This window comes from Habropoda laboriosa, unplaced genomic scaffold (assembly GCF_001263275.1).
Source record: "Habropoda laboriosa isolate 0110345459 unplaced genomic scaffold, ASM126327v1 scaffold578, whole genome shotgun sequence".
Classification (NCBI taxonomy): Eukaryota; Metazoa; Arthropoda; class Insecta; order Hymenoptera; family Apidae; genus Habropoda; species Habropoda laboriosa.
The window spans coordinates 967,069-986,725 of record NW_017100941.1 but is presented as its reverse complement, the minus strand read 5'-3'; the positions used below and the strand labels follow the sequence as shown (position 1 = coordinate 986,725).

The window sequence follows — 19,657 nt, the reverse complement described above, 5'->3', positions numbered from 1 at the left end:
ATTTATGAAACTTACTTAATATTTTCACACCAGTAAGAAGGTCCCCATGTACATTCCTGTTCACCCAAAAGATGAAGATTTGCTGGTCCCTCAGCATTAATTACTATCCTTGCTGTGCATACTAAAGCATATGTATGTTAAAGCATACATAAAAGCATGATGAAATATTATTATAGTAACAATATATAATAAGGTAAACAATATCATATATCTTTATCAAACTAAATAAAATAAATAAGCACATTTGTTTTCAAATAATGCTAGTTAAATGATAAATACAAAGTAATAAATAAAGATTTTTATTTGAAGCAAGATATGTAGCTAACAACTTGTGAATGCATGGTTTGGAATATTCCTGTTAACCATAAACTATTCCACAACAATTGTTAAGCACTGACTCATCCCATTCATCTGAATAAGCAAGTACATACTATCTTTTGTGAATAATAAGGATACAATTACTGGATGCAGCAATGTAAGAAAACTGATATCATATTTTCAAATTATACATATATAATGAACTATCTTTGAACCAAATAATCTCCATAATGTTACGATTCCAAAGTACAATAATAATATTGTGTTTTCGATAAGGTTTCAATAATTATGGCGTAAAAAATTAGGTTCCAAATATGAAGAACAAAGATATAAAGTACAAGAAAAGAAAATAACGCTGAATTACGTCGCAGCTGAACAAACAAAAGAATCAAGTTAAATGTACAATAATCGAAATATTTACCAGCAAGGATCGCGCAAAGCGCGATCAAAATCTTCATCTTAGCGTTTCACTTCTCGATTTCAGTTGTGGAAAGCGTACAAGTGTAAATGTAAAGATTTAATTACGTTATTCCTTTGTTACTTTCTCATCCACAACACTATTTGACGATGACGTGTAATTACTCTCGTAACAAAATCCGCAAGAACGTAGTTGAATGGAATATCGAAAAATTATTTAGGATTTATTCGTCAGGCGCTACTGTCAAATGACTGTTCTTAGCGCTTATACGCATTCTTTAAGTGATACGTTTTATCATTCCCTTTCTTTCTATGTCACTGAATAGCCAATAGGAATGTTGCATATCCGTCACGTGATATGCACTTCCTTCCTACTTATGGCATACAAGGTACTCGATAGTTTACATAGTTGCTTTCTTAAAATGTGAGACATTAAAATTTCGTTAAAATTTAAATAAAATTATGCATATCCTTTTTTTATGAGAACTTTTTTGTTTTTTTTTTATGAGAACTATTTGTTAATTAATGACTGTTGGATTGATTTTCGTTGAAACAGATAGTGTTTGTGGTGGCATCTGTTGGTGTACATTTAAAAAATGTACGACACTAAACAAACATCTTTGATTGTTGATAGTGTCGCAACTTTTTACTTTCTAATCATAAATTGATGTTCTGATTAGAAGAATGTAATTAATTGTGAGGTGGTGAACAAAGATGAAAATAACAAGTAGAAAATTATTTTCGACAATGCGGAAAAATTGTTATCGACACACAATTATGTATGATACTTACATGTCGACAACAGATAAACGAATTTCTGATAAAGTAACGACATTTGATCGATTGCGGTCTTTGGTTTTCCTTTGTGCTACACGAATCATACGCAAAATCACAATCTCATATTCCATTTTCTTATTGCTTTACATAATTACAACGAGTATAAAAATAACTTTTATCATTGTTACACTCCTATAGTATTACCGATTTTAATATTAACATAGTTTAACTTCTTGAAATTATACATGTATTGCAATCATTTTTTGTATTGGATAATATAACCATGTATTATTTTTATACGCAAACATATAAAATTTTAATTCATACATTATTGTGTTATTTTGATTTGTTTTATTTGTATACATACATACAAAATTGTGTTATTAATGGAATTTCATAATTAGCATCCTTAAATACACACAGAAAACGTTAAATATTGTACATTTAGATAGTACTATACGTTATCATCAATTGGTGTGTATTAAATAACCATTGTCTTGAAGTTGACTGAACGCAATACATTTCCAAGTAAGTTTCCGTTAAAGTAAAAAAGCATTAAAATAATGATAAAGGTAAATTATATTACAAAATTAAGTTCTTTAGGCTCGCAGTATCGTTTCACACTTTCCTGCTACAAGCTGAAAAATAAAATATGTTAGTTGATACAATAATATCGCATATGAGCTTATTATTAAACATTGGAATGTTTTTTCAGAGCGCATGCGCACGCAAGCGCACGTACATACATATTTTTCATGGTTGACTTAATTGTTCAATCAAATTTTTCAATTTCAAGGTTAAAATTCGAGTCACATATAAAGTCAAATCGTGTATTCATTATTGTGACACAACCCGAGTTGTTATACGACTATATACATCTATATTTACAATATACAAGTGTTACTTGGTAAATGCTGTCATTATCATTGTTGTTATAGTGTCAAATTTGGAACCAAACTTTTCAAAGTAACGCTCTATTTTATGTCACACATGTAATTTTTGAATTTACAATACGGTCAAGTACTCGAATTGTAAGTCAGGAGGTTAAAGTTCAATCATGTTTGAGAGTTTAAGGACACTGACAGAACGTAAAACGAGAAAGACAAACCACCAAACGGTAGTGTTACTTTGTCTTAAAGAATCATTATCTAATAAGATTTTAAAAACTTCCTGTGATAAATCCATGTTGGAGATACTTCTAAAAATAAAAATTGCGAAACGCGATACATTTATCTCTATAATTCAATTAATGTTACATGTAGCAATTTAAAAAATAGGTACTTACATACATAATCCCTAAATACATTAAGTTAGTTGTTCTATTAATTATAAATAAATTCTATATTACTTGCCAGTTACATGCAATATTAATTAACAAATCCGGCAACTCCATAAAATTTGTGATAACTTCCTTAGGAATCATTTTTGTCTCTTGAGAAAATTAATTTGAAGTGAATTCGAATATTCATTACTGTTTTGTATAAATGAACAAAATTGTCGCATAAAAATATTGTATGTATATTCTGTATTATATAACGGTCTACTTCAAACAAAACACATAATAATAGGATACAGTTTTCGCAATATCATTAAGTTTTAATATATATTGTATGATGAAATAGGAACCATTTTTATTACTCATTTTTAATAATTTTGTTCTCCCTATCAACATTAAGAAAAAATGCAATATTAATAGTTTTCGTGGTGTAGTGGTTATCACATCCGCCTAACACGCGGAAGGTCCCCGGTTCGATCCCGGGCGGAAACATTCTTTTTTATTTTCATTGATATATTTTTTATCGACAAAGAATAAACTGAAATGTATGCTTCAAATTGATATATTTTTATTTTTTACCTATTAAATACAATTGTCTAACTTACTTGTGATTAAACATTTTTGAAAATGTTTACGGAATCTATAAAACTAGAAGAGGTGGACATCTTTTTACATGTAACACTATATAACATTTAAATAACATTTAGTAAATTATATTTTGTTTCTGATTTCTATTAAACAGATTTTAAGATATATTTAGTGGTTTCATTAAACATTATCTCATTAAGTAAATACTTTTTATGTTTAAAAATATCTAATATTACTTATCGGTAGTCGGTAAATTAACAAGTATTATCACAGACGATGTATAAGATTAGAGTTGACGTACAAAATCATTAACAGTGATTTATCACAGTGATCGCAGAGTTACGATTACGATTGTGATTTAACTTCATTTATGATCGTGATCGCAATTTTATCTTAAAAAAAAAAAACATTCAATATGATTTGAAAAAGGAATTACATTGTTACTTGTGTTTTTAAAAATCAGTAGAAAAGACAGAAATTATAAAAGAATAATTTGCTATAATTATACAATATATATGTTATGTAACATATAGATTAGAATAAACGATAATAAAAGAATTTATAAATTTACGCGTGCAAAGAACTGCACGAAAAATCATGAATCACTGTGAAAAATCAGCGTGATAGGGAACGAACGTGATCGAATCACTTTTGATTCATAAGTAGTAGTTTACGCCATGTCTATACAGGACAGTCCTAACACCAAGAATATAAAAGTTCTGTTAGACAGTTTTATAAGAACTGTGTGTCAGTAGTCCGATATTTGTACGTTCACAATTATACAAGTGCAACAGATTTCTCTAAAGTTCGTAAGAGTTCTGTATGAAGGTTTACGTCCAAAAACATGTTTACTGTTCGAGATCCGAATTTGTTCTGTCTGATGGAGGAATGCTTTTCGTCTAAAAATGCGTTCCCTCCTTCGTTCGAAAATCCTCCCTCCAAGTCGCATCTTGAAGGGAAATGTAAAAAAGTGAGACCTAGGATTGTCTAATTAATTAAAAATTAAAAAATTGGGTCGGCTTCCCAATTATGCAACGCCTACAGACCAAGCATTTCGTCCAGTAAACAATACCTGCAGGACGTTTCACAAAGAATCCCTTATTCGGGAAACCGGCTCATAAATCCTATATGGGTCCCTCTTTTCGCTGCGTGTGGGCTAACATTGCCGTTGAGAGTGATCTGGCTGGGCAATCTTTCGAGGGAAAATTGTTTTCGTTTTCAAATTCTTTAGAAAATATACAATCCTTTGAAAACAATTAACTTTCTCAAAAACGGCACTGTTCCGTGTCGACGCATCATGGCCCTTGTAAGATCAACAAACCTTACTTTATATCCATGATACAATGAATGAAACGATGGACGAATCGTGACGAAAAATAGTACCGTGGGTTCCTCTACAAGGACGCAAATAGACTTCCAAGTACTCTTCAGGATGATTCAAATTACATATACAAGCAGCTCTTTTCTATGAACGGTCGTATCCAATCCTAGTTGATTAACAAAGTGGAAAAAAATCGCATCTAAAATATCGTAAAAAGTTAAAAAATCTTCATTATAAAATTTACAAATATTTTATTATTTTTTATTATTATATTATTAATATACCTACACCTTCGAAGTTCGAACGTCGCGAGAGGCTTCCTAGCGTTGTGCGAAAATTCTATGAAAATGTTTTCATTTCAGTACCGTGAAAGAACAAATAATATAATGAATGTCTTGCAATAAAATACAGTACCTTGGGTCCAAAAATAGCCACTTGAATTTTTTTGAGGACTGTTTGAAATAATCAAATCGACGTCTTTCCTACCCGCACGATCGCAGATACACATGTCAGCGAAAATTAATTCGAATCCAAACGGTACTAAGAAAGTTTTCAAAAAAGAATTCTTAATATATTCTTAACAATACCTTGTAATAGTATTTTATCATACCTACTTAATGTACGCTGCATAATTTTCCTGCATGTTCGAATGTCGTGACAGATTTCCTCACGTTGACGAAATTTCTACAAAAATTTTTTTATTTCAGTACTACAATGAAACAAATAATGTAACGAACTTGAATTTTAATAAAATTCAATACTTTGGGTTTAAAGTCAATCATTTGAATCTTCTCGAGAGTTAATTAAGATAAACAAACGCAGGGCATGTCTACACACACGATCGTATTGTTTTCAATAAATATAATTCGAATGGAACTACGTTAAAAAAATTTTAGATCTTCTAACAATACCTGTTTTTAACAATAGCTGAATCATTATCCGGTGTCTCATCGTGCAAACTTTAAGTGGTAATGTTGGATCGATGCAGGTGTCATTATATTATCGATGAATTTTTATAGGTTAGCGGTTGTATTTCTTTTAACTTTCTTTCAAAGCATGAATGTCAAACTGTCCTTTGAATGAATTTTCACCTGCTTGTATATCTGTTGTCACGATCCTTGAGGGGTTGACTCCCCTTGTAAAACTACCTGTATACACCTTCTTTTGTTCCCTTTGTCATCTTCTATGCCAGTTAAATTAACACGCGCCACTAAACGCATGGTAAACAGACCGGGCCGGTAAGTAGATCGAACTCTAACCACAAATTACCAAATACCGAAAATAATACGCACTTCTTCATTAATTCGTATGTCCTTTATTTCTATCTGTTTTACGTTGATTTTCAGTCATAAACCTGATATCCCGAACGATGAGAAACACTTGAAAATTTATAATAGATTTTTTCCATAGGTTGCTACTGAAATTGTACATCATTTTCGATTTATGCATCGATTGAAATTTTCCTAATCCCACCACAAGGTGGCAACGACAAATACGCAATAAAATTATTCAATTGAGGTTGTTGACTATTCCTTACTGTGTTTTCTTAATTTTTCTGGGATATTAAGGTTTGTTTAATAATTTATTAATTTATAAATGTGGAATGTCTAAAAAATAGATGGTGGTTGGGTTTCTTTTTCAAATCTAACCAATCTTCGTTTCCGGTTTTATTAATTAATCAAATCATTTTATTCTGATTTTTCGCCAAGTTTGACATATTTGGATGTTGTTATAAATTGTTCCACACTAATGTGAATTAACAGCTTGTATTTTTTATAATAATTATATTAATTATCTAACATCAATTATTAGTCAATACTTTGTTCTCAGTTGTCATCTCGATCTTTTCCAGTAGTGTTTCGCGATGGTCCAGAGGATTCACGTAATGCTGTAACGCGCTGCCGCGATATTAAAAGAATATTGCGGAAATCTTGGCTGAAATTTACAAAGATATATTTCATTTTGTTCCTTATTGATCAAGCTTTCGAGTGATCATTGAATTTTTGATAATTTTCCATTATTTCATAAATTATACTACATTTATGATACGCAGTGGTCTCCATGCCTCGGTTCAACGGTTTTTCGCAATTTTTTTTGAATCTGTAAGCCTCTCGTGTCGTGTTAAGTAACTTCAATCATTTATTTATCGTTTAATAAATGATTAATTGCGTTTTGTGAGAGAAATCGGGCAATAAAACATCACGTTCGGGTAGTGTTCGGGAGTGTTCTAGTGCAAAGTGCAAAAATGGCGGATAAATGCAAGTTGCAAAAGAAAATGGATAATGATGGCGTCCCTCAATGTTTCAAATCGAGGTTAACACTTGGAAAATTAGTGAGTGAATTAACATTTTTTTTTGTAATTTCTTGCATTTTGTAACTTTATATCACTATCTTTTGTATTTTTTAAACATTTTCCATATTTCTCATATATTTGGTATCTTTAATATTTTCGACATTTTTCATCTTTTTGTTTCTGTATATTTTGTTTGAAAATTTATTTTTTTATAATTTAAAAATTTTGTTTTTCGTTTTTAACATTTTTTACGGTGTACTAATCTTGTACCTCGTACTTACATATGATGATTATTATCTTACATAAATATATTCCATAATTTTTGAACATAAATTTTTTTCATCTTCATTGCTTGTTGGCTTAGAATATTCTACTCATTTAATATTTTGGATATGTATTATTTGAGAATATTTAAAAAGATCTAAGAATTCCAGCATTAATTTTTACTAAAACATAATCGTTTCTATGGCTATGGAAAATTGAACTGAGCTTTTCCTATGTGTATATTTACCATTGGGACAACAATGTTTTCAAATTTATCGATGATTTAGATTCTGCGGTACCGACATAGCATTGTAGTTATCGACATAGATTATGACGTGATAGCACAACAAATGGTAAAAAGATTAGTACAAATATTTCTCATTTAAAACTTGCGAAACCTATTATCGACATAGATCAAGACATGAGAGAGGGCAACAAATGGTAAAAAGGTTAGTACAAATATTTCTCATTTAAAACTTGCAAAACCTATTATCGACATAGATCAAGACATGAGAGAAGGCAACAAATGGTAAAAAGATTAGTACAAATATTTTTCCTTTAAAAACTGCGAAACCTATTATCGACATAAATCAAGACGTGAGATAGGTTAGTGTTAGATTTGGGTTGTATTTGGATTTGATAATTAATAAGATAATAATTATAATTTACAATTACCAAATTTATTATAGGGGATAGTTATTTTTTTAATACTTTTAACACTAGTGTTACCAGCCACCTGGTGGCGCTTTCATACGGGGAAATGCGACTCATTCGTAGCGAATTAATAAAAAAATATCTTCCGTCGTTAACGATCGCCTATGTCGAAAATAGGATTTTAAAGCTTTCGTGAAAATTGATTCGCCATCGCTCGTTACCATTGAGTGGTCGCGCGGGACAGTCGCCCGCGGGTTACTCGCGCAAAAGTTCGTGCGGGTTAGTCGTTGGTGTGATCGCTCATTGTGTAATCCGTTGTTACCGGTTGTTCCCTTTTTGGGTTCTTTCCGGCGGGGCCTAGTTGTACCTAGCTGTCTTCGATTATTTCGGTCAACGCGTAAGTCTACTTGGCCTCTGAGTAACTCCGTGACTCCATGATAGTGTCGACGAGTGTGTCGCGTGTTACGCTCGATGGTTCGTACCAGTGACTGCGAATTTTTCGTTTCGGTCGCGCCGCGAAAGTGTCTCACAGCGATTCGTATTTTTTTATTACCTCGTTAAGAGAGAAGAGGATTTTTTAATTATTTTAATATTACACCGGGAATTGTAAAATGATTAAGATAAGATAAGACACTCGTATATCGCTACGAATGAGAATCGCAAATCTCTGAATGTAAAGAGTTGCCAGTGGGGCTTTTGTTAGCGTCTCAGGCTGTCTTGGATCCCGAAACATAAATGTGTGAGACTGAATCCCATTCTGATTCATCCTAAGATTTGAAATTTTGTCTCCTTAATTATTTCTAATAACAAATACCTATCGGCGTCTTGATTTCAATTCTTACCGCTAATAGTGCAGTGATGTAATAGCAGTCCTAGTCGATACAGTAGGATGTGATACGAGAATGGTAACGGGGTTCTAGGACTCCTAGAGTCAAGTGACAAAAAAATGCATTGGATGAGTGGTTTACTTTAGTGGTAAAAAGAATAGTCGATAAAAAAGTGTATGAACGCATACGTCGGTAATGTACGCATATATGCAAGTGCATCGTTGCATCTGCAGGTGGCATTGGAGTTCATTCCATGGTGAACTTTGTATTATTAAGAAATTGAACTATGGCGATAATACGGTGCATCTATATTATACAAATATATCAGATATCCTTATTGCGTTGTGCTTTTCTAATTTTAAGATTTACCATAGAATTTCATTACCGGTAAAAATCAGTGACATTTTATTTCACGTTTCTACACGTTTCTCCGAGTGTCGTCGATAAGTAAAGAGACTTGAATAGAGATGTAACGATGCTATTGTCTTGCAATGGCGCGCGTTGTACGAGTTGGAAAAAAAGAAAAGAGAAAAAGAAGGAAAAAAAAAAAACGGTTAACGTTAGTTTGACGAAGAAATTTCGCGTAGGTGTCAAAGTTGTTCCCGGTGAGAGAAACTTGTCGTGTAAGCCAGGATTTTACCGATCTCCCTTGTTCGTTCTTTAAATTTATTCGGGCTCCAGCGGAGCGTCGTTTGTAGAGATGTTACTACGATATTGTAACGACAATCCCGCACCGGCGTTGCGCACCGTTTCGAGCGTATGCGACACTGCTGTACTTGTTCCCGTCTTTCGAGGGGAAAATAGTTTTCGAATAATCTGACTCGTGGCGTAGATCGTGCGTTACCCTCCGTTTCGATTCGTACGTATGTAGATAGGAAAACTTGGAGGAACGTTTAGGAATCGTCTTTTTGGAGAACAAGGAAACATTAAAGAGACTGCACTTTTATACAGTTTTACAACGGTGCACTTTCTATTCGGTTTTATAATCGTCGAACTTTCGGCTGTTAGGTTTTTTTTTAACTTTTCTTACTCGAAATATATGTAACGTTGTTACATTCGTTAGGATATCGCCGTTATTAAATTAGAAAAAATACAGAGCTTCTGATACCAATAGTTTTTACATTGCAAGCGAAATTTAATGAAAAATTTTAGATTAACAAGTTAGACTCGTGCCACAGATTTTTATCAAGCTGCGACAAAAACAGTTATTCTTTTTTTTTTTTTTTATTTAGGAAACCTCAATGGAGGTTTATATATACACGTGTAAATATATAAGTGTACAGGAGCTAGAAGTTACATTATGATCCTAACGAAGTTGTTGTTAGGTTTACTATGGATACATATTTCTATGTAGATCTGCAGGTTGCATTCCTTTAGAAAAACAAAAACAGTTATATTAGCAACAAAAGTGAATTTTAACACTAACTTTCATTTGAATTCACAAAACTGAGTATTACCAATTGAAAATTAATCTATAATACATTAACTTTTCTTACCTAACACAGTACAGAAACAGCTGTAAATAATGAGAAAAAAATATATAAGATATTGTCTTGCATATATATTTTTTAAATATTAGAACTAGGGATCGTGTGGTTAGTCCATGTTCCATTTGATGTAGTTGATATTGAAATTGACAATTTTTCAATATTTCTCTTTTCGAAAGAATGGTTCAACATATACCTATGTAAATACATTATTATTTCGTACAGCCATGATTAGCCATTTTCTCGCAATCTGTCGTACGGTACGTCGGTAAATATACAACGTATAATACACACACGTGTGCATACGTTTGAAATTCGTTTCGCCTTGTTCCCTTCTTCCGGTGAAATCTCGCAAAACGAGGAAGAGAAAGAAGAGGAAGGGAAGTTGAGGTTGTCTTGTTCAGCACGTAGAGGCGTGACGAGAGAAGACATAAACCTGCCGGTCATGAAGGAAGGCGGTTGGTTGTTATTCGCTTACGTATAGTACCCTGAAGAACGTACGTCGCTTGAGCCTTATTCGATGATTGCCGAGTATTTATGAGCTCATTATCACCCGAAGAACAATGGGGGGTAGACGAAGGAAGAAAAGAAGGAGAAAAGCGTGCATCGCTGGTGTATGCAAATATGCGACGACCAGTCATCGCGTACTTGGAAATTAAATGCTAATCTTTCTATTGAATTTGTGGTCAGCAAGTATTTTTCACGAATGAAAAGTAGCTGTGTTATTGTTGTTGCGCGACGTAGATGCGTAAGATTGATACTTACTCGCTGATATTTATATCCTTTGATCCTTTCGAGATCAACGAGACGAATATGTATCTTTTACCATTTGAGTTTTCAGAGAAAAATTGATCTCGGTTTAAGATTCAAATAAGAAATTTTTTAAAAAAGTAATTTGGTCATGAAAGGGTTAAGTTCCGTGTTTAAGGGATCTTCCTACTGTGACGGGTTGAAAAAATTGATTATTTTTTTTTTTGCATTTTCTTATAGTTTAACATCTCGAAAATATGTCCAGGAATTTTTAAAGGTTAATTTTCAATATTGGCAGAGATATATGCCTTGAAAGGAAGCGGCTTTATATACATGTATGTAATCTTAAGCTGTAGTTAAAACTTTAAGCGCGTTTTTCTCGAAGCAGCATTTTTGAAAATGGCTGACATGATTATTAAAAAACTAGAAATCCGATCCACTGGAAATTTGTCAGGTATATTCGGTAGATGTTGTTTTATCGACTGAACTAGGATTGTACGAATATTTTTAAAATTCAGTGTTTGCGATGAAAAAAACCATCATTTGTTTTCGCTAAAATCGAAAGCAATTTCTTTGAAACCTTGCCGTTTCTTTATTGCTCGATATTTTTTTATTATTCCAGTTCTGACGATAGATACACGTGTAGAGATACATTTACATTTTGTATTTTGAACGAGTACAACGTCTGATATCGTGTCAGCCATCGGGAAGGATATTTTTTAAGGTGTGCTCTCTTCACGGTGCTCCTATTTTACAACAAATGGATATTTTCCCTGATAAAAAATATTTTTGCCTCTCGAAAGATGATAGAATAAACACAGAAATTTGCAAAAGGATACGTGTAGCAGCTGCTTCGTTTGATATTTCCGATTGAATGAAGCTTTTTTCTGGCGTCACAGTAGGAAGATCCCTTAAGCTGTGTCGAGAATAGAAAATCACCCTTTCCAAAATCAGCTCTTTCTCCACGAGTCTTATAACACTCTCTTATAACTATAAACTATAATTAAAGAATAATTAACTAAGCGTATAAACTGTTCATCGCAAAATCGTCTAACCGAAGTCTCGATTATTTGACACCTTATAGATATATAACTGACACCTTATAGATGTTGGAAATTAACGACAGAAATATCTATAGAAACTAAATTCATGTCTGTCAAGTCACACGCTATTTCGGATAATCAACTTTCCGGCAATTGGACACGTGAAACAGAGTCGTTTCAATCACACCCGTTAATCCAGGTTTCTCGATATCATCTCTCGCTATAATAACGCTAACGTGTTTCGAAAATGAAACGGCGGACGCACTCACACGCATCGGTTCGGTTTTCGGAGTAGGAGGTGTCACGTTAGGCGAGGAGGAGCAGCAGCGTCTCGTAAGTTTGGTCTCGAGGCGGTCGTCGTCGTGGTCGCGCGTTCAGCTTTCAATGGTAGATAAATATCGGGAGGTCCTTGCACTTCCTTGAGCCGCGTTGGAGGAACGTTCGAGTTTTCTTCGAAGTTGCGTGTGCCACGGCGTGCGGGTGTTTGCCCACGCACATGCGGCGAGTGCCCACGCGATTCCTAATACGAGCCGCGTCAGCTGCGTAAAGAGCCGTAGGCCAGCTCTCGTATACACGTGTGGGATAGCCGCGTACACCCCCGTAGCCTTTGTCCAGCAGGATAATTGTCCACGCGGACGAGTATCGGCGTGATATTGGTGTCGGATTCCGCCACACCTTCGCCCATTGTAAATCAATCGCGGTGCTCCCCGACGTAGAAGGATCGGCCGCTATACGCGCCTTTTCTGCGTGTTTCCGTGGGACCACCGTGTACTGCGCGCTGGAAAGAAGTGTAGTAGGATAGCACAGGAGCCTGTGAAGAGTTGGAAAGAAGTTAGGTGAGAGGAATGTGGTCTGATTGGGTCATATCCTCATAAGATCACCTAGACTAGAGGTCGGTAACCTTTTGATTAAAAAGGGCACTCCGAATGGCTGGCTTGTGATAAAGGGCACTTTACCTTAATTTTGCTGGACATTCAATACATATATATTTTAAATGAATTTATTAATACAAAATTCTACTGGTTTATCTTACGCACAATCATCTTTTAAAATCGTTTTGTAAAAATATCTGGCACAGTGACGGCGGGCACTTTAAAAATGCTTGGCGGGCACTAGGGTGGCCGCGAGCCCCGTGTTGCAGACCTCTGACCTAGACTATTGTAATGTTAGATTTTTAATAGCTTAAGAATTAGTTGTTAAGCACTAGAATAATGTATAAAGGAAAGATACATGCAACGCACTTTCGGTGAAACGCTGACAACGGACTGTCTCGGACACACCCAACACGCGAATACACGCGGAACACGATAATAATACCTAATGGAAATCATAGTTGTTCAAATATTTTCCAATTCATAATCATAGTGTTATACCGTGAAATATTTTCTTCCTTAATGGCTTTGTTTTAGTCGCATCTGTAGTCACAACTAGTGACCAACTTTCACCATTATTCATACTGGAGTTTTCACCTTCGAACTCTCCTACGTAGTCATAACCTAAATCTTCCTGAAACCCTTAAATAGCCCTATTTTTCCATCCTCGAGTCACGAGGATTGATGAGTGAAAAGGTTTAAAAGCTTACGACTCGGGGTTGATGAGTAAGAAATACAAGGGTCGTATGCGTAATTGTGTATGAAATTTTGGGGTTACTTATCTTGAATGTAAGCATATTTTCTATCTTAGAGCAGTATCCATCACTTTGAAGTTCATCGAATCATTCACTATTTAGTCTCGATGTCTCATTTATAAATGTGACCTCAAAGGGCCTCAGAGGGCCTCAAATGTTTAGAATAATTAAAATAAAATGAATATCGTCAACTACAAAATTTCGAACATCATAGCTAACTAGATAGATTATTTTGAATTAAAAAAAAAAAATAATAAAGCATAATATATTATGCTTAGAATAATGAAAATTTTTTTCTGGCACCCTGAACAAAACATGTAAATCACGGCAGTTAACGTGTTAATGACAAAAATTATGTTTGTGTAAGAGAAGATGGGCTTATTACGTTATTACCAATCAGAGAGAACTTTCTCATCTCTGCATAAATAACCCAGTAAATTCTTCGGTACATCAACTGTCTAACGTATAAGTAACCATCGAATCGAGCGACGCAACTTTGAACTCCATCGATCTCTGTGAACTTGTTTTCAAGTCAGTACCTACACTTCTTTACTTGGTTGCTTTTTTAGTAAGATGTTGTGATCTTTGACCGCTTGTAAGGAAATTGTAGGATATTTCGTATAAATGTTGAACGATTGTAGGTTGCTCGAGGGATTTTTATTAGAGACAGAGAGAGAGAGAGAGAGAGAGAGAGAGAGAGAGAGAGAGAGAGAGAGATGGGGGGCGATACGGAGAAAACGTTTCGCGGACGATAAAGTTTGGAAGTTCGGGGCAAATAAAGGTTAACGTTGCATCGACGTTGCTGCTTGAGTAGGTGTCTTTCGTGTTTCGTGGCTGTTATCTTGCTGGGTCAAGCGAAGGGATCGTTGAATAAGTAAGTCTGCGGTGTTTCGCGTGAATAGTGAGCCCGGGCTACCTTTCGTTTCGTGGAATTTTTACAGAGCTTATTAGTTTGAGCTACATTTTCGGGTAATGACAAAAATTAAGATCGTTATGTATTACACGTAGATCTACTTGGTATAAATTAAATTACGCCAGATATCCATTTTAATCTGTGTAATTAATCTTTTGCGATACGGTAATTGGTGGTTTATGTCATTTTGGATGTTTTGCTGTAACTAATTTCGTACGATCTGGGTTGGAAATAACCCAACAATTCTTCACAATGTTTTTTCTTTGTAACATTGATTTTTCACATAGAAGCATTACACTTTTCTTGTGGATAGAACACTGTTACTAAGACATTTAATTATCTAATTTAGAGACAAAAAAGAACACGACGCGAAGAATAAAAAAACATCAGCGTCCATCCGTACTAAACAGATGATTACTATGTCATTCTTCTATACAGTAGAATTCCTATAACGCGCAAGAGATTTTGCGACAACTGTTTTCATATAACGCGATTCCTCGTACAACGCGCCAAATAATAAAACACAGGAATTCCCCGCATTTAAAAGTTAAACATTACACTGTTTTCTTGTACGACGAATTGCAGGGTCATTTTGACTCAACAGTGATAAACTCAGGCGGCTCAGATTACGTTTGGTACAGGAAATACACCTATTTTACGTATCAAATGTAAATAAAGAAGAAAAATATCAAATATATACAGTTGAAAGTATACACATTTGTACACAATTACTTCTGGAAACCCGTGTACGATAGAAATTTTGTTGTCGGTCAAAATGCCCCTGATTTCGTCTCCCGCGTCCTTTCTAAAACCATTCGTCTTCCGAGGGTTAAAGCGGGTCCGGCGCTTAAAGTGTTCGGCAGAAATTGATACTTGGTCCATCATAAATATCTCCGAATTCGGCCGTCTTGATGTTTTCGGCCGTGAACGCATCCATCAAAGCGGTTCTCGCGTCGTACACTAGGAACAGTTCGTCAACGATTCCTGGTGGGGAATTCCCGCGTATTACGCGGAGCGCTTCGGTAAACAGGATCGCGGCGGGGGCGGCGTGTTTCAGCTCCAGAAGGCCCATAAAACTCTGTCGACGGAGCATCGGAAGCCACCGATTTACGAGCGTTGTGTTGCTGCTGCGTGCTCGAAAAGTCTCGCCAGATTTTATCAGATATGTTCACCGTGCGCGTGCTCTTCATACGTCATGTTAATCCAGCCGCGAGCGTTTTCCCTCCCCCTTTTTTATACCGTTTACAAGGGAATAGCCCACCGAAACCACGCGACGGGGGGTGCATATGTAATTAATTTTTCGCGTTAAGCACACCTCTCTCTCTCTCTCTCTCTCTCTCTCTCTCTCTTTCTGTTTCACATATACGCTCGCTTCGCGAGCGTGAGCGTATATGTCGCGTCTACTCGCCCGCGCGCCTGTATAAACATCGACGCAACGGATCTTCGCCGGCGACCATTTCATCGTATCGAGGGCCGTGTTTCGTGTTCACCGGAGAAACTCGAAATTGGAAAACGGCCGGTCCAGAACCAGCGAAATTAATTGAAGTCTGAGTGGCGAGCGATGAAGGGGCTGAGGCAGCGGGTCGCTCGTACAGAAAGAGGTAAACCCGGAAGCAGGGTAGAAACAGAGCGAGCCAGACCAGCTAGGTTGGGGAAGGGGAAAAGAGCACTCCGGTTGAGGAACAGAGTGTCCGTGTCGCGAGAGAGATGGAAAAAGAGAGGACCGATTGCAGAACTTGGCGCAGACAGGCTGGACACGGTGCTCCGTTGCTGGAACCGGGTCGTCTAATAACCGATACTCTCCTTCTAAGTGGACACAGCCTTGTATTTTGCTGCCGAAAACAGCTGGTTCCGGATATTGGGGAAAATTCAAATTCTTTTTTTCTTTTCTGCTTTTTTTTTCTTCTTGCCTTTTTTCGGCTTTTCTCCGGTTGATGTAATTTCAAGTTTACGAGCTTTATCGGATTAGGTTCCCTGATTGATAATTCACGTCTGAGGGATACTTTGGAGTTTTGGTAAGTAGTATAGGTGATTTTGGATCCGTGTTGATGCGGTTTTATATTGTATAGTGTGGGTTTTTAAAATTAAAAGATTTGTCTAAATGGTGCAGATTGTAGTGCATTTCGTTGCATTCAATTGTTATAATTAACATAATATGTTATTATTATTGTATGGGTAACTTTTTCTATTTGCAATGTTTGCATAAAATGTAGTGTTTAAGGTGCACAATTATTGTGCTAATGATTCTCAAAAATAACAATGGTTATTGCCTTAATGTTAGTGAATCGCTAAAAAAATCAATCGAATGACAATATTTGTTCGTTTCAAGTGAGATTCTATTAATTAAAATACTGTAACTGGTGCATTTAAATGTAAATAGCTTGTGCCTTTAAAATTTTGGGGGTGTCTAAGTTGGGATTGTATCGTAAATAATATAATATATCAAAAGTTTATGTTATTATATTGTAATACAATATTAGAACTAGAAGAAAATTTGATCGTTTCCTTTCTCACGTATTATCGAATTATTCGTGGATAATTGAAAGTCTGCTAAGGAACATAGGATTTTGGGGCTTGCTTGACAGATAGCAAACACCGATAGGCAATTCGCGAAGGACACGACAGAGGAAGCAGAGAATTGTAGATATGAGTTGGTAGCGGCGCATACACGTGCCAATGAACACCTCCCATTTGTGGAACTGCATTTCCTATAATCTGCGAGCAATCACTTGATAATTGGCTGGCTCTACTATTCGTACGTATTCCTCCCCATCGGCGTGCACGTCCTCAGATGGCCATTCGATTTGAAGGCTGAAAATTACTCAGTTTTCGAACATCTTGTAATTTCCGTTTCTTTCATTTTTATTTCTGTACCTTCGCGATGAAATTTCGGGGGAGGTTTAAAGCGCCCTTTCGATACAGTCTTGTTGATTGACGTTTATTGTGAAAGTTCTTTGATAAAACAATAAAATATTGAAAGAAAATACTAACAAATAGAATTGATAGTTTTGTCCCTACTAAAGGCGACGAAGTTTGGATCAAAGATTGTCTGTTCTTTTTATATTTAACTTTAGCAATAACTTTGTTATCTTTTGCTCAATAAGTAGTTCTTTTGTAATATATTTTTGAGAAAATCATGAAATAATTAAAGGGCTCATTTATTCTTTAGAAATTTTTAGCGATTCTTAAATCACTCTAAAAATATTCAGTCACATAACATAAGTTGAAAATCATCGATTTATGCAATAAAGTAATATTTAATAATACAAATTAACTGAAATAAACGCTTAAATCTTTCACTAGAGTTAAATGAAAATAATCAAAGACTTTCCTTTGTTATACAAAGGAAATGATCCCTCCTGCAAAATGATACATAAAAATTAAAACGTTCTAAAAGTGATCGAAAGATCAATTATTATCCCTTTACACACCAATTTTCTCCCTAAATAAAAATACCAAAATCCCCAACAAAACAAATTTCATTCATTACCCGGAGAAACGTGATCAACGTTCTCGCATCATTTACACACAATTTACAGAACGCGTTTACCGAACCAACCAGCCATTCTCCACATTATCATCCTGAACAATTACCCCTTTAGCAGCCCCGTTCCGTAACAACCTTCCGAAAACATTAACTGGAACAATTCCGCGGGTAAGACGACCGCGGTTTCCGCATGCAATCGGACACGGATCTTTGCAAGTTTGTTCCCGTCTATTTAGCGAGGCTCGGAGTCACCGTCTCTTCTCCCTTTCCGCGGCCCCGCAATAAAGAGCAAATCTTTCAGGAACAATAAAACGGACGCTTGTTGCACGGTTCTTGCCTGGCTTGGCCTGACTCCGCGGAATCGACGTCGACTGGCTGTGCACCAGGTCGCGGCGCGCGTTTCTACCCGCGAAACTTTTCCTAGCCCGTATTATACAACCGAATTTATTGCACTTTCTTCCACTTCTGATGCCAACCGAAAGGGAATTCCCTCTAGTGTGGCGGCGGCCGAGCAACTTGTACATACATTTACACGTAAATGCTCTCTTGCAAATAGAAGTTTGCACGCGCGAGCGCGCCTACGCGAGAGAAGTGTGTGCGTGTGTGTATGTATTGGTAAATTGCTTCTGCGTCGGACAGAGTTTATTCTAGTAACACAGTTTCGGCTGTTCGTGAACGAGTTTGTTTGGGTCCATCTCGCTTAAGAGTGGGCGGTCCTGTGAACGATGCAGGGGTGATATTGCTAGAACCACGGGGTTGGACGATCCACTCGCATAGCACCCCACCGGTTTGCACCCACTCTCATACTTTCTCCATATTTATGGAGTATGATGCAACCCCTTGCAGCCAACAGCGCAACGAATCTTTTGACGGTCCTCCTCAAATCGTTTTCCACTAATTTTTATAGGGACAACTCGTTAACCTTAGCTTCCTTGGCTAGTTGACGATTATTATTTACATTTTAATCGTCACTTGGGGATAGTTTTTTTTTTTGTTGATTTTGAGGATTGGGAGTGTTTTCTTTCTTCTTGTTTTTTTTGGATGTGTTTGACGAAGTGATTTTGTGATACAGTGGAACCTCTGTAAGACGAAAATTTTCTTCATTCTCTTCCGCTCCGTCGTGAAAACCTCTACAACTCGAAATAAAACTTCCATTAACTGGAATTATTTGTATTTTACTTCTCCAATTCAAATTGAGAAGAACTACGAGTTGTACAAGTCGAAGTTAATTTCTACGTATCAGTGAATCGATCCGATAGAATCAACGGTTCAACGATCGTCAATTGTTTATTCTTTTATGGGGATAAACAGTGCACGCATTTTGATCGCGAAAGCAGTTTGCTGTGAAAGATCGAAGGGATAAGTTAAAGCACAGTTCTATTGTTTTGTCATTCTTTTCTTCGGATTATGTAACAAATGTCGGATGTAACAAAATGAATTCTAAACGCAAGCGGAAAATATTAACATTGGCTGATAAAATGAACATAGTTGAAACAGTAGAAACTGGATCAAAAAAGAAAAAGTATATATGTATAACTCTATAACTCGAAGATTTTTTCCCTTCCTTTGAGGTTTGAGTTATCGAGGTTCCACTGTGTTAAAAATTTGGATGGAA

General features: G+C 35.7%; 1 protein-coding gene and 1 non-coding gene across 2 annotated transcripts in view; one reads left to right on the top strand and one right to left on the bottom strand.

Annotated features, from left to right (window-relative positions):
- LOC108577560 (prosaposin) overlaps window positions 1-973 on the bottom strand; it is a 5,215-nt gene extending 4,242 nt beyond the window's left edge. Inside the window, exons 1-2 of the mRNA XM_017940741.1 lie at window positions 740-973; window positions 16-121 (exon numbers count right to left, since the gene is read on the bottom strand). Of these exons, the coding sequence (XP_017796230.1) occupies window positions 16-121; window positions 740-776 (143 nt within the window). The 5' untranslated portion in view covers window positions 777-973. The remainder of the gene's footprint in view (window positions 1-15; window positions 122-739) is intronic.
- Window positions 974-3,207: 2,234 nt separating this feature from the next.
- On the top strand, window positions 3,208-3,280 carry Trnav-aac. Its single transcript has one exon. It is a non-coding gene; the product is annotated as a tRNA-Val (tRNA).
- The last annotated feature ends 16,377 nt before the right edge of the window (window positions 3,281-19,657 follow it).